The following is a 14,288-nucleotide window of genomic DNA, read 5'->3' as shown; positions in this document are numbered from 1 at the left end:
TTGGCTCAGAAAAATCATATATTTAAATATTTGTATCATATAACATGGTCATCTCCGGTTGTAAGAAGTGTGTATTTTCAGAATGGGTGGGCCCCGAGCGACAGTCACTGAGCAAAAACCGGGTGCAGAAGATTGAAGTTTCGAGGAAAAACGAAAGAAGTATTGTGTGCGTTTCCGTGGAGGTACGTGGAGCTGTTGTATATCCTTTGATAGTCAGTCCTTTTCGCGTACGGTCCAAGCTAAGCTCAGCTTCCACCTTCCAGCCGTGTTTTCCCTCTATCTATCGGCCACGCATAGCCGCGAAACCATTTAGCAACAACGTAGACATACACGATCCTCAAAAAAAAAGTAGACATATACGATTATTCGGAAGAAAAAAAACGTAGATATAGTACGACGGTAGCAGCGCACGTCTTCCTGACGTACCGAAATACCTCACGTTTGACACATCTTCTGCACTCATAATCATAACGCAAAAAAGACTTATACTACACCTACGGCTACGGGCTACGGGCTGCCCCCAACGTCGCCAGTTTGGATCAAAACATTCCAGTTACTACTTACTAGATAGATTAAAGAAGTGCAAAAGGAAGGGAAACATGCCACGCAACGGCGACGGCGACGGCCGGCTGATTCGAGGAACGAGGGCTGAAATTTCGACGGTGATGCCGTGGCGGCGAGTCGTACGCGGATATGCATGCTTGAGCCGTACGCGGAGCGGGGGGCTATCTCACATCGGAAAGACCTTGACCTGACGAACCGCACAGCGACGGCGGGTGGATTCGAAGAAGCGCGATCGATGCCGTTGGCCGGGATCGTGTCCTCCTCCGCCGCGGCTCTTCTCCTCCTATTCGTCCTCTTGGCCGAGGGGCAGCCGGCGGAAGGCCTCGTGGCCAAGAACGGGAGCGAGGCCTTCTTGACGCCAGAGCCAGAGGTGTGCTACTGCTACCGGAGGAGCGTCACCGACGGGGAAGCCAAGCTGGCCAAGACGGTCGCCGTCGGCCCTATTGAGCTGGGCCTGGGCGCAGTGCCGACGTCAAAGACAACAGCAGTCCCGGCGGACACGCACGCGCCTACACCTCCAGCGCTAGCCCCGCCTGCCGCTGAAACGGGCCTGAGCTGGCGAGCCAAGGCATGGTGCTGCTGGGTCCTCGCCGTGGCAACGGTGGTCGTCCTGTTCGTGGTGAGGTGAGTTCTCTTTACTTTCTCGCTCGCGCCTGGTTAATTAATTCCACCACCGCGCGCGGCGTGGGGGTGTATCTGTATATTGTCTAGAAACGAGCTCAAAATTTGCCCACTCTACTCACTCAGGCCTGAAACGTTCCTAGTATCACCGCGAATCGACGGCATGTTCATCACCGGCGGCGAGGGAGATCCGCCGGTTGACGGCAACCAACATACCACCATGGATACGGTCCTGGATACGGTGCCCGACATCCTCAAAGTCAGCGTCGACTCGAGCGAAACTAGGCGAGAACGTGGCTCGAGTCCGACGCCCCGACCCCAGCCGCGCGACCCCATGTTGATCTCCGATAGCAATGGCGATTCGCCCGTGGACGGCCTCCACGACGGCCGCGGTGAGCTCTTCTACTGCCCCATGTGCATGGAGACGGCGCCCATCGTCCTCAAATCCCGCTTCGGCTCGTGCGACGACCACGTCTTCTGCTCGAGCTGTGTCGCCAAGTACGTCGCTGTGAAGCAGCGCCAGGACGTCGCTCTTCCCGTCGAATGCCCCGACTGCGAGGACGACCCCTCGTTGAACAGCGATGGCGAGGGCAACGAAGATTCACCGGCGGACGGCAATGGTAAGCGCTTCTACTGCGCCAAGTGCATGCATGTGGTGCCATGTGCATGTATACGGCCCAGCTTCACCTCGTGCACCCATGACTTGTGCTCGAGCTGTGTTTCTCGTCAACTGCGAGGACGCCGCCGCCAAGCCGGAAAGCTTCCGCGGCATCACCCCACCGACCTCCTCCCAAAGGGCAATGGAGATTTGCCGGTCGACGTTGGCGGGGAGCTCTTCGACTGCGCCATCTGCATGGAGCTGGTGCCCGGCACCCTCAAGTTCGGCGTCAACTCGTGCGCCCACGCCTTCTGCTCGAGCTGCGTCGCCCAATACATCGCCGCGAAGCTTGACGAGAAGGTCGCTCGCATCGAATGCCCGCACCCAGGCTGTGAGGACGGTGCCGTCGAGCCGGAGAGCTGCCACGGCATCATCCCCACGGACCTCCTCGACAAGTGGGGCTTGCTGCTGTGCGAGCTCGCGGTAGGCACCAAGAGGATGTACTGCCCGTACCGGGAATGCTCGGCGCTCCTGCTCGCCGACAGCGAGGCCGGGGCGGCGGCGATCGCCGAGGCAGAGTGCCCGCACTGCCACCGGCTTTTCTGCGCCCGGTGCGCCGTGCCGTGGCACGACGGCTTGGGGTGCGAGGAGTTCCAGAAGCTCGGGCCGGACGAGCGCGGCCGGGAGGACCTCTTGCTCCGGCGTCTCGTCGGCAAAGAGGGCTGGCAGCGGTGCCCCGAGTGCCAGATGTTCGTGGAGAAATCGGAAGGGTGCAACTACATCAAATGCAGGTACGACAAATCCACCATCGTTCTCCTTGTAAATTATGATCTCATCATGCATGCATGCATGATTTGAGCTCATCCCCGGCTTGTTTTATACATTAGTAAATTGATTTTCTCCGGCCGATTGTAGGTGTGGATACAGCTTCTGCTACCGATGCGCATCCGAGTTGTCCGCGCAAAACCATTACTGCAACAAGTGCAAGCGCTAATAATATAACGGTCTGGTTGGCTATGGAGGGACGGTTCTTACCACCAACTACCACATGAGTTCATCTCGGCCATGTTAATTAATTTCCTCAAGCCTTTATCCAAAAATTGTTTCCTCAAGCGAAAAATGGAAATCTAGTCAGGAAAAGAACCTTGATTAATTAGGTTGTACAGCTTTGTTTGGTTGATTCTCCACCTGTCGGTGTGGATTGGTGAAAATAATATTCTTGCCACTTTCGATTTGTAATTAGGGTAGAGTCAACCATGTCTTTGAGCTCGCAATCGCCGTGCTTGTTTTATAATGTCCGGCTTGCACGAACTATGCACACTACTACAAATTAAATTACTACTGATCACTCATCATTGACGTCAGTCATGAGGGTCAACATTCAGCTACTGATATGCCTCAAACATATCTATAATTTTTAAAGTATTCATGCTATATTCACAATTTATACATGAGTTTGGCATGTTTTCATTGATGCGTTGGGGAGGAGGCGCGGTGCGATGCGAGGATCGAGGTCAAGGAGGAGGAGGAGCGTCGGGAATGGCGGATGATTAAAGCCGCGGCGAGACGCGGTGCGGTTATTCCTTCCCCATTCGACGAGATTCATCCCCCTCCCACACCACACACCCGTGCTTCAGCTAGCGAGATCCATGGCACCCTGGAAGCTGAGACTCGAGGCGAGGGCGAGGGAGATCGCCAACGGAGACAACGCGAAGCTGGAGAAGCTGATGGAGATCATCTCCTGGTTCGCGGAGGAGAGAGATCTGAAGGAGGCGATGAGGATGGCGTTTAGGCGGCTCACGGAGGCAGAGGATTTGGCGCCTCACGCCGACGGGCGAGCCCGTGGGTGCGCTCAGGATGTTGCTCTGGGCGATGGAGGAGTCGGAGTCCGACGACCCCAAGCAGGAGATGAAGTGGAGGGCGTTTCGATCCCGCCACCGCAAGCCTGCGAGTCCGACGGAGTTCGTCGTTGGAGCAGTGATGGGCTTGGCGGTGCCGGCTCCCATGACGGTGGTGGAGAAGGCGTCGAAGGACCCGTCGGAGTGAAGCCTGGTGCGAGGAGGAAGAAGGCGAGGTGGCCAATGGTGATAAGGCGATCTCCACACTTCCCTCGGCGGTCGCCGCGCCTGCTCAGCCTCGCCCACGCGTGTGGGAATAGGAGACTCGCCGGCGGGTAGTCCTTTCTGGCTGCTCGCCGGTGAGGTCTCTGACGGGGAGGCTGGGCCCTCGTCAGTGCTGCAAGGTGATATTTCTCCCCACGGTAAATATCTTACTGAATGTAAAGCAGAAATTTCTGTTAGTAAAATTAGAATGAACAAGCTAAGCCAATTGGCTGCTAAAAATGGGGATAAGATGGATAACATACCATGTTTTGGTCCTGTATTTGGGGAGCATCATTCAGAAAGGAAAGGGAATTGGGGAGGGGGTGACAGAATTAAAAAGAATGTGAGAGATGTTGATTATGGCGCTGGCTCTGATATAGATTCCAGTTGCAAGATCGATCCAGATCTGATTAAAAGAAGTAGATATATAGTTGAAAAAATGAATTGTACAAACTATGTGCAAATACCAGATTTCTGGTCGAGGGAATGTGTGCATCTAGATTATATGGTTATCGATAAATGTCAAGTGGCAATGCCTGTCCGGATGGTGGATAGTTTTGGCAAGTCCTCCCACACTTGGGGTGAAAAAGGAACTGGTAAAGAGGGGCAAACTTTGGGCAAAGCAAAAGGGAAAGCGGGTTGTAGAAATACGCTTTCCCAAGCCTTTCTGGATATAAATAGTACACCTCTCCTCTGTTTTGAGAGAGTATGTGATCCCCTCGAGGATTTAGGGTTTCCTCTTACCCCGCCGCCACTGGGTGATAGTGAAGAGAGCGAGAAGATGAACAGGGGACCTGGAGGTTATCGGGGAGGAGGAAGATTCAATAGGGGAGGGAGAGATAGTTTCCAATATAGGAGAAAAGAAGAAGAAATTGACAGGTTTGCAGAGATCTAACCCAACAATGAGAGAGGAGGTGGAAGATTTGGGTACAGAGAGGAGATTGGGAAATTTGATCAGCAAGCGGATGAAGAAAAAAGGGGGATGGTAGATCTGAAGCCCCCTTCGAGCTCCAAGGAGGTATTTGTGAAGAGGATAGAAGATGATCAGAAAGCTAGAGACCTCAAAGGAAAAGAGGATGTGGTGATGCCTGTTTCCTCCTTCGATCTGATCCAACAGCAACAGTGGTTTGGGGCTCTGATGGCCCAGATGGCCCAGCAAAAGAAGGAGAGCTCGTCTGGGGGTGGAACTGTTACCCCTCCTGAGAGCAGTAGAGGTGTTCCAGCTGATGAGACTAAGAAAGAGTTTAATGGAGGAAAATATCACATGAAAAAAAGTGAAGCTAACATGGATGTGGGGAACAAGCAAGTTCAGAGGGGATGGTTTCAGAACAACAAGTTTGGTCAAAGAGAGAGCTTGGATCAAAACAAAGCTGGTGGAAACTTCGGAGTGATATGCAACAAGTGTAAGGACACCAGACACATGTCCAGGGACTGCAAGTTACCCAACTATATTATTTGTGGCAAGAATTCTCACATCACTGAGGATTGTGCTTGGCTGAAGCAAATCAAGCCAACCCCCAAGTTCATTGGATATGCAGCTAGAGGATTGGGAGTGCTGCTGGTGCAAAATTCTAAAGAGGTGGTCAGTACTGAGCAGATTAATCCTATGGCCATTGTGAACATAGCTTCTGGAGAGATCAATGAGACACAATTTCTGGAAGGGTTTAACTACATGTTCAGTTGGAATTGGCAATGGAGATGCAAAAAACATGGAGACAAAGCTTATCTGATGAGATTCCCCAGCAAAAGTAGACTGGCAAAACTTCACAAGTTTGGAAATTTCAATCTACTGGGGACCAATGTTGTCATCAATGTGGGCAGCTAGACATATGACACTCAAGCTATTGGCAAGTTACACACAGTGTGGGTACAGTTTGGGAAAATCCCTGAGTGTTTTAGACATTTTTTTGGCATGCGTGAGGTCGCTGCTTCTATTGGTCCTATTCTGGAAATTCATATGTCCACCATTATGAAAGAGAAAATCAGGGCTGAGGAGGGAGTCAGAGATTTTGAAAAAATCCCACATCAAACTGAGATCACTGACAAGGACCTGATGATATACAGAATCAACATTGAGTTGGAGGAAGTAGTTGAACAAGGGTGGTAGGATGAGAAGAGAAAGTTTGAGACCATGGGACCTGAACTTGAGGGAAATGATATGGGAGGCCAGAAAAAAATTAAAATTGATGAGTCGGGAGTTAATGGAAATAAAGAAAACATCTTCTTGGGAAGTATAGGACTCAAACAATTTGAGGAGATGCAACAGAAAAATGATGAGATTTTGAAGATGCAGAAAGATTATATGTTAGAGGTGGGCTTGAGGAAGAAAGTAGAGGTGGAGCTAGATAAAGCCCTTAAAAAACTTCAAGAGGTGGAAGAAATCAGATGCAGAAATGATGCTTGGAACACTACAAGAAATATGTCAACTAGTGACCTTCTGTCAGTGACCCTGGAAGAATTGGTCATAGATCTATGACCATTTCAGACCAATTGGTCAAAAGCTGTTCGGGGGGCTCCAAACCCTAAACCGTTGCGACCATTTTGGTCAGAAAGGTCGTAATTTCCTTACACGAAATGGTCACAAAGCAAACAGTGCTAGTCCGCTGCCTTATTTCTAGTTGTTAACGACCAATATAGATGGTCATAGCCTTGTAGATTGTGGTGGGTTGTGATGACTAGGCGCCATCTCATCAGTTTTGCCTATGTGTCATGTCCATGTGGCAGTTTTTGCCCTAGGTTGTGAAGCAACCTATATTTCTGTTATTCCAAAAATTCTCAAAAAATTCTCATAAATGTTTTGGATCATATATTCATCAAATATTTCGAAAATATTCCTTGCCTAGTTCAAAAATAATTCGAAAATATTCATTTTCCTATTCTGTTCGGAGCAGCACTTTGTGAAGGAAGTACCACTTTGGCATGTTCAAATGGTATCCATTTTCTACAGTGCTTTCCTATGCCCAAATAAACATCCTCCACCAAATGCCAGCTCAATCCATTCATTATTTTGAGCCCAGCTTCGACGTTCGTATTTATGTCCAATGTGGTACTTTGTAAAGCAAGTACCACCTAGGCTCCTCCTTTTGAGGTGAAAATTTGTGAAGACGGTCTTCTTAGTAACTGATCATCCTCAGCCAAAACTCACCCCCATTAGCCATGTGAATTTCCCATACCGCAAATCAAACCCTTGGCTGCTTATTCATGTTTAAGCATCGATCGGTCTCCTCGTGAGAATCTTATGTTGTGATTTTCTTCCTAGCACCTACCTGGGGAGTGCCCAATCCACTAGACATGCCTAGGCCTCCCAGAACACATGGCAACACCACGGTCACGCGGTGACCACGCGGCAGGCATGCGAGCTTACGCGCTCTAGTGTTGGGGCCCTCGGCCACCGTCCAAACCTCGATGTCTTGCCATCAAACCATGTATTTCTGATTAAATAGATACTTATTTACCTAGAAATTATTTTTGGAAAAAATAAAGAGCAAACTATGAGGCAGCTGCAGTTCAAATTTGACCCGCTTCCAGCTGAATCGACGGGAAATTGTCTTTTTAACCAGAGGTGGATCAAAAAATTTGACACCCAACCATTTTGTCAATTGTGCATTAAATATGGCTAGTATTTTATAAAATTGATTAGGTCCAATTTTGCAACAAATATATGGTAGGTCCTTCACAAAAAAACTCATTTCAGGCACTCGGAAAATGGAAAATGGTTTTTTCGTCCAAAGAAAATGAAAACTTCCTTAGGCAACATTGTTTTCCATTCCAATATGCATCCTTGTGCACAATATGAGATCATTTGAACAAACTATGCCATAAATGTGGCCATAAGATTGATCATTTGGCTTGAAAGCCATGAATCTTCACACTTGATAGCTCATTTATGCGAACACTTTTTTAAAATAATTACCGTATTACAAGTTTATTATTTTTCCTGGAAACTTGGTCACATATAATGACGCAATGCGAAAGTTTTCCATTTTTTGATTTTTTTTTGAATTTTTTATGCCCGTTTCAAAATGCGGTCAAAACGGCGGGCTTGACCGTTCCTAGCTAGTGGTTGAATCTTGGAATTTTTTTGGTGTTTCTCTAATTAAATAGATACTTATGTACCTAGAAATGATTTTTGGAAAAAATAAATAACAAACTATGAGGCAGCTTCAGTTCAAATTTAACCCGCTTCTAGCTGAATCGGCGGGAATTTGTCTTTTTCACCAGAGGTGGATCAAAACTTTTTACACCCAACCATTTGGTCAATTGTGCATTAAATATGGCCTAGTATTTTATAAAATTGATTAGGTCCAATTTTGCAACAAATATATGGTAGGTCCTTCACACAAAAAACTCATTTCAGGCACTCGGAAAATGGAAATTAATTTTCCGTGCAAAGAAAATGAAAACTTCCTTAGGAAACATTGTTTGCCATTACAATATGCACCCTTGTGCACAATATGAGATCATTTGAACAAACTATGCCATGAATGTGCCCATAAGATTGATCATTTGGCTTGAAAGCCATGAATCTTCATGCATGATAGCTCGTTTCTGAGAACATTTTTTTAAAATAATTGCCATATTAGAAGTTTATTACTTTTCTTGGAAACTTAGTCACATATAATGACACAATGCGAAGGTTTTCCAATTTTTTGATTTTTTTTGAATTTTTTATGCCCGTTTCAAAATGCGGTCAAAACGGCGGGCTTGACCGTTCCTAACTAGTGGTTGAATCTTGGAAAACTTTTGATGTTTCTCTGATTAAATAGATACTTATGTACCTAGAAATGATTTTTGGAAAAAAATAAAGAGCAAACTATGAGGTAGCTGCAGTTCAAATTCGACCCGCTTTCAGCTGAACCAGCGGAAATTTGTCTTTTTCACGAGAGGTGGATCAAAGATTTTGACACCCAACCATTTGGTCAATTGTATATTAAATATGGACTAGTATTTGATAAAATTGATTTGGTCCAATTTTGCAACAAATATTTGGTAGGTTCTTCACAAAAAAATCTTTTTTGCCACTCGAAAAATGATTAAAAATAGCTAGAAAGATCAGAAATGCATACAAATTGGTCCTTATCCATAAAATGTGGTCTAACTCTAGTGAAAATTTGTGTGGTGCTCTTTTTGCAATTTTTTTGATAGCTACTTCACAAAACCCCTTTGTTTTTAGTACTTGAAAACTATTTTGAGTCACTGATTTTCTGAACCAATCAGAACTCTTTTCACGGATTGATGACATGGCGTCCATCCATCCATCCATCCATCTCTCCATCCCACATCCATCCATCCATCTTTCTACAGAAAAAAAGAAAAAAAGAAAAGATACCCCCCACCCGCAGCCCAAACCCTAGCTCAGATCCATCCCCCTGTCGCACCCTTCTCCCCCCATCTCCTTGCCGCCGCCGGCCCCCTCCCGATCCACTCCTCTCCCCGCCTCATCCCTCCCATAGCTCGCCGCCGACGGCCTCTCCTCTCCCATTCGCTTCCGTCCCACAGCACGCGAAACGCCTCCACCTTGATCCAACGCGTCGCCGCCTCCTCCCCGATCCAGATCCTAACACAACCCGCCCTCTTCCTTCCTCAGATCTCGATCCGCCGCCGCCCCCACCCCCAACATCGATGACCCTCACCACAGACGAGATCGCCGCGTCTCCTCCTCCCCTCTCCCGCGTTCCACCCTGCACCCTCGGCCGTCGCCTCGCCCTCCTACGGCGGCTACCTGACGGCCATGGACGCAGCAGCGTCGCTAGGTCACCGCGGGCACCGCGTCGAGCAGCGCGACTACGAGAAACGGGAGGAGGAGGACGTCAGGTGGCAGCCCGTCAGGCTCGTGCCCGGGGACTACATCCTGCTCCGCCACGCCAGCGGCCGCTTCCTCCGCGCCAACGGGAAGTACCTCCCCTAGAACAACAGCGTCAGCGTCGACGACTTCAACACCGTCAGCACGATGACTCACTGGGTCGTGCAGCGCATCCCGGCCAGGGAGGGCATGCCTGAGGTGAGCCCGCTTCTTGATTCTTCCCGAATTTGCGCGAATTTGATTGTGATGGGTTCGTTCTGTTCTCTTGGTGCTTTACCAGACAGCGTGTCCCAGGCCAGCACCGGATCACCGGGAGGAGGAGCTTGCGGCAGACCAAGATGGGTACGTTGTCTCCTTTCTTATTCTTGCTCAGTTTAATCCCCTGACAGTTTTGGGGTAGGTGCAAAGGGTGAAGGGATTTGGTCTGATCTTATATACCACTCATGTAGTCCTGTGTTACCTGAATTTGAGATAGGTATGTGACAGATTGCCTGGGTGAATTTTTTCCTTGTTAATGTGTAAGGGATTTTTCCTGTGTATGCCTGTTCTGCAATCAGCCGCATTTGATGGTGCGCATACTGAACATACCTGTTTCCAATTCCATACATCATATGCCTGTTAACTGAATATAAGATCCCGTTTATGGAGTTTCTGAACTGGTGAGAAACAAAGTTAAGTGGTTTACTACTGGTCGATGCATCTTCGGTTTTGTTTTAATGGAGTGCTATTCAGCTTGTGTAATGAAACTGTTAATTAATCCCAAAAATAGTTTACTGAAACTTCTGCTACTCTGGTTCAATTAAGACTTGGGAGTTTGTCTGAAATGTTGTGTTTGATATAAGTAGAAGTAGTTGAATGCTATATAGTGGTCTGAAGCTAATTAGTTGATTTGAAAATTATTGGTTTTGAACTGTCCATGATTTGGTTGAATCCAATTCTTCATTTTAATCTAGTAGGTGTGTACAAAACGTGGTCTGAAGCTTGTTGGTAGAAAATCATTACATAAGGCACATATTCACACTAAACCTTGACACAGAAATTATTGGTTTCATACTACTGTCATTGATACAGATAGTATTAATAATCTTTGACATTTTGTACTACTTCCTCCTGCTAGGGTTTCGGTGGTGGGGGTGGACCTCTTCGTTGCGCACGGCTGAGATGAACGTCCTCGACGGTGGTGGCAGCGCGTGTGAGATCCTCCTCCATGACAAGGCCACCGCCGGATCAGCTCCTCTCTGCCGATGGATCCTCGCCTCTCCGACAAGGCCGCCACCAGATCCCCTCCTCTCCAATAGCAACGCCTCTGGATCCACTCGTCCTCGACAACGATGGCACCGAGGAGCACCAGGAGCTTCGGATCTGGTAACTTATTATCTCCCTCTCTCCCTCCCGCAGTACCTACTATGTATCATTCTTATTGTTTACTGCATTGAGGCATGTGGGCACCAGAATTTGTAATCAGATTTGTTACCGCTTATGAATATGGCGATGTTCATGACTGATGGATGTGGCTGGGGGTTGAGGTATACAGTGCTATAGAATGACATCTAGGATATCTGTTAAGCCACTTGGTCAGTTAGTTTCTTTTAGTACATATACCGTGAATCCAAGTTTGATGCTAGGCTAGACGTCTCTGGTACCCATGTGTATTGCCATGTCTCTCTATATTTATAAGTTGAATCCAGCACTAACATGTGAACAACACTTGCACTGCCTTATGTATTTACACATAAGGACTTAAACTACATGTCTGCTATTGCAGGGCAGATTAGATGTATATCATTAGTTTCTTTGTTGATTTACTGATAAGTTACCATCCAATCCGCTGACAACATGTTTGTGTTATTGTGGTGCTGGTTTGACTCATTGTCATCTTACAATTTGTTCTTTCTGAATGCAGCTCGCCAGAAGAAGGCTGTGAAGATCTTCCCCCGCCCTACCTCTGGACCTCTTTGCCCCATCGTGCAATGCCAGACCCGCAAGTACAACATGAAGGCCAGGGCTGGCAGGGGCTTTACCCTTGAGGAGCTTAAGGTGATTATCATTCCTTTGCTCTATTTCCTTGTCTCTGAAGAGCCTATCCATGATGCAACATCATCTGATCCCATAATTGGTTTATAACTGAAAATGTAAGAAAATATAAATACCATGGTTGTACTTTGCATTATGTCCACTTCTGTTCTCTCATTCTGTTCACTTCTGTTCCCCCATTATGTTCACTTCTGTTCTCTTTGTACGGTTCAACTAAGTTTCATGCTTATTGTTTACTGCATTGAGGCATGTGGGCACCAGAATTTGGGCATGTATGTATAATTTTTAGTCTCTTGAATGAATAATAATTCTTTAGGTGTAATGTGTCTGGTGTTACTACATACATTGTTGAACTAGTTGTAGCAGGATAATGAATAATATTTCTTCATTAACTATGCCAACCTGCATCTTGTTGTACTAGTAATAGTCGGATAATGCAGCTTGTTGTACTAATGATGCTGCTATGCCTTTGACATTCATTCATTCATTCTCTGATTGTTCTAGGAGTCGGTCATCATTCATTCATTCCCTTGTACTGCTTTGTTTGTCTGATCCTCACAAGTTAATGCTTCGCTCGTCCGGGTGTGTGATAATGCCATGTGTCTTGTGCAATCAAATTACATTGCTGTTTGTTATGGTAATATAAAAAAAATTTGTGCTGTCAAAATTTTCATAGTGCGTGCCTTTCATTTCTTTAGTTTGATTGTTTCCCCAGTATTCAATATGCTTCTAGTGACTGATCCTTCCATTTTTGTTGTGGCATCTTTATTTTCATAGGTGTTGTGTGTTCTGGAAGATGGAAGAGGAAGAAAACATATTTTTTTGACCTAAATTTTCTGTATTCTATTTTGTTGTACGTATCATTTGATAGTTTTGTATAGGAACAAGTGATACTATTTTGTAGGGCTTTATGGCATGTGATGTAAACATATTTAGTGCTGAAATATGAAATTATATGCAAAATTTGTCAAAAAGGTGGATCATATGTATGAATATGTGAATGGGCTGAAAAGAGTACTGGACCAACTCCAGGATTGAATTAATATTTGAATGTATAAAAAGGCCGAATATAAACCAGAAATGGGCTGAACAAAATTGTACATATATTCTTGAAAGGCCAAACGTGCATAAAAATTGATGGGCTGACCAGTTGGGCTTGGCCCATGTAGAAAACAAAAATTAACAGAAATAAATATACCAAATGGGCTGAATTGTTGGGCTAGGCCCATGTAGAAAACTGAATTGGATCGGGCTGAATCTTGTGCCACATCAGCTTGCCATGTTGGATGCCTACGTGGTCTGGGGAGGTTGCTAGTGACCAAAACGCCACAGTAGACGTATTTTGGTCATAAATGTCTATGACCATTCCAGAAGAAAGGTCGCTATAGTCAGTTTACGACCGCCAGCTTTTGACCTTCTGTTTTTGGTCACAAAAAGGTCGCAAATGAAAAACAATGACCTTTCAGTGACCAATAGTCAAGGTCACAAGTTGACATATTTCTTGTAGTGGAAAGCTATGGAGGAAAAGAAGACTGCTATGTGGGAAACTGAGAAGAGAAGTCTGCTGGAAATGATTCATGGTCAGCAGGAGCTGATAAACAAGTGCATGGAAAAGATTGATGCTTGGGAAGAGAAAGAAATATATGGAGAAGACTTGGTGAGAAGAACGAGATGGAATCTGAAGTTTCCCCAGGATAATACACCAGAGGATGCTTATGCAGAGCCTGTGGACTATTCAGCTAGTCAAGATTCTTTAGAATCATTAGGCACAAAACTGGGAATTCACAAGGAGGAAGGAGACAAAGATAAAGACAAGGATGGACCTACTAGAAGAAGTGACAGAAACTTGGATAAGAAATATGCTAAAATAGAAGATCTGGCCAAGGAAAGTGCAGCTGAAAAAAACAATTATGGTAAGAATCCTCTTCTTTCTGATGAAAAAATTTCTCTTTATGATATGGCTAACAAGGTAGGGATTGATTTGGGATGTGCTCTTGACATGGTTACCCACAACCTAGACCTAATTTCTAACATGGAACATGCTAGAAGAGATATATATCTCCAGAAAATTATCAATGAGAATAGGGAGGAGAAAAAAGATGACTCTCAAGTCTTATTGACATTGGAGATGTTGAATTAGAGGACTTGTGCTCAGAAGGGGATAATTCCGAAGGTGGTATAGAGATAGAACATTATGACAAATTGAAAAATATTTTCTCTAGTAACAAAAAATGAGAGGTGGAAAGCCAGCCTTTGGGGCTGGAGAAAAATCCATCTTGAGTGGGGGGAACAGAATGAGAAATAATAAAAGGAAAAAATGAGAGGCATGTTTTAGAATGTCAGGGGGATTGGGAAGGATATTAAAAGAAATTTCATTAGAGATACCATATTGGAAAAACAATTAGATTTTGTTGGACTTAAGGAAACCACTAAAAGTGACTTCACAAAAAATGAGTTAAATAACCTTTGCCCGTTGAGGGAGAGGACAAACTCATGGAGCATGTAACCAACTACTACAAAGCTCTATTTGGTCGAGCTGAAAAATCTAATATCAATTTGGACATTC

The 14,288-nt window shown here is 45.9% G+C and overlaps 1 protein-coding gene across 1 annotated transcript; it reads left to right on the top strand.

Moving 5' to 3' along the window:
* Positions 1-750: 750 nt before the first annotated feature.
* LOC119368677 lies at positions 751-2,972 on the top strand. The gene is made up of 3 exons (XM_037633868.1): positions 751-1,188; positions 1,312-2,574; positions 2,699-2,972. The coding sequence occupies exons 1-3, from the start codon at positions 800-802 to the stop codon at positions 2,775-2,777; spliced, it is 1,731 nt and encodes a 576-aa protein (XP_037489765.1). The 5' UTR covers positions 751-799; the 3' UTR covers positions 2,778-2,972.
* Positions 2,973-14,288: the final 11,316 nt, after the last annotated feature.

The sequence above is a fragment of the Triticum dicoccoides genome, chromosome 2B (genome assembly GCF_002162155.2).
Source record: "Triticum dicoccoides isolate Atlit2015 ecotype Zavitan chromosome 2B, WEW_v2.0, whole genome shotgun sequence".
Classification (NCBI taxonomy): Eukaryota; Viridiplantae; Streptophyta; class Magnoliopsida; order Poales; family Poaceae; genus Triticum; species Triticum dicoccoides.
The sequence above is the reverse complement of the archived record's forward strand: the minus strand, read 5'-3'. Positions and strand labels throughout refer to the sequence as shown.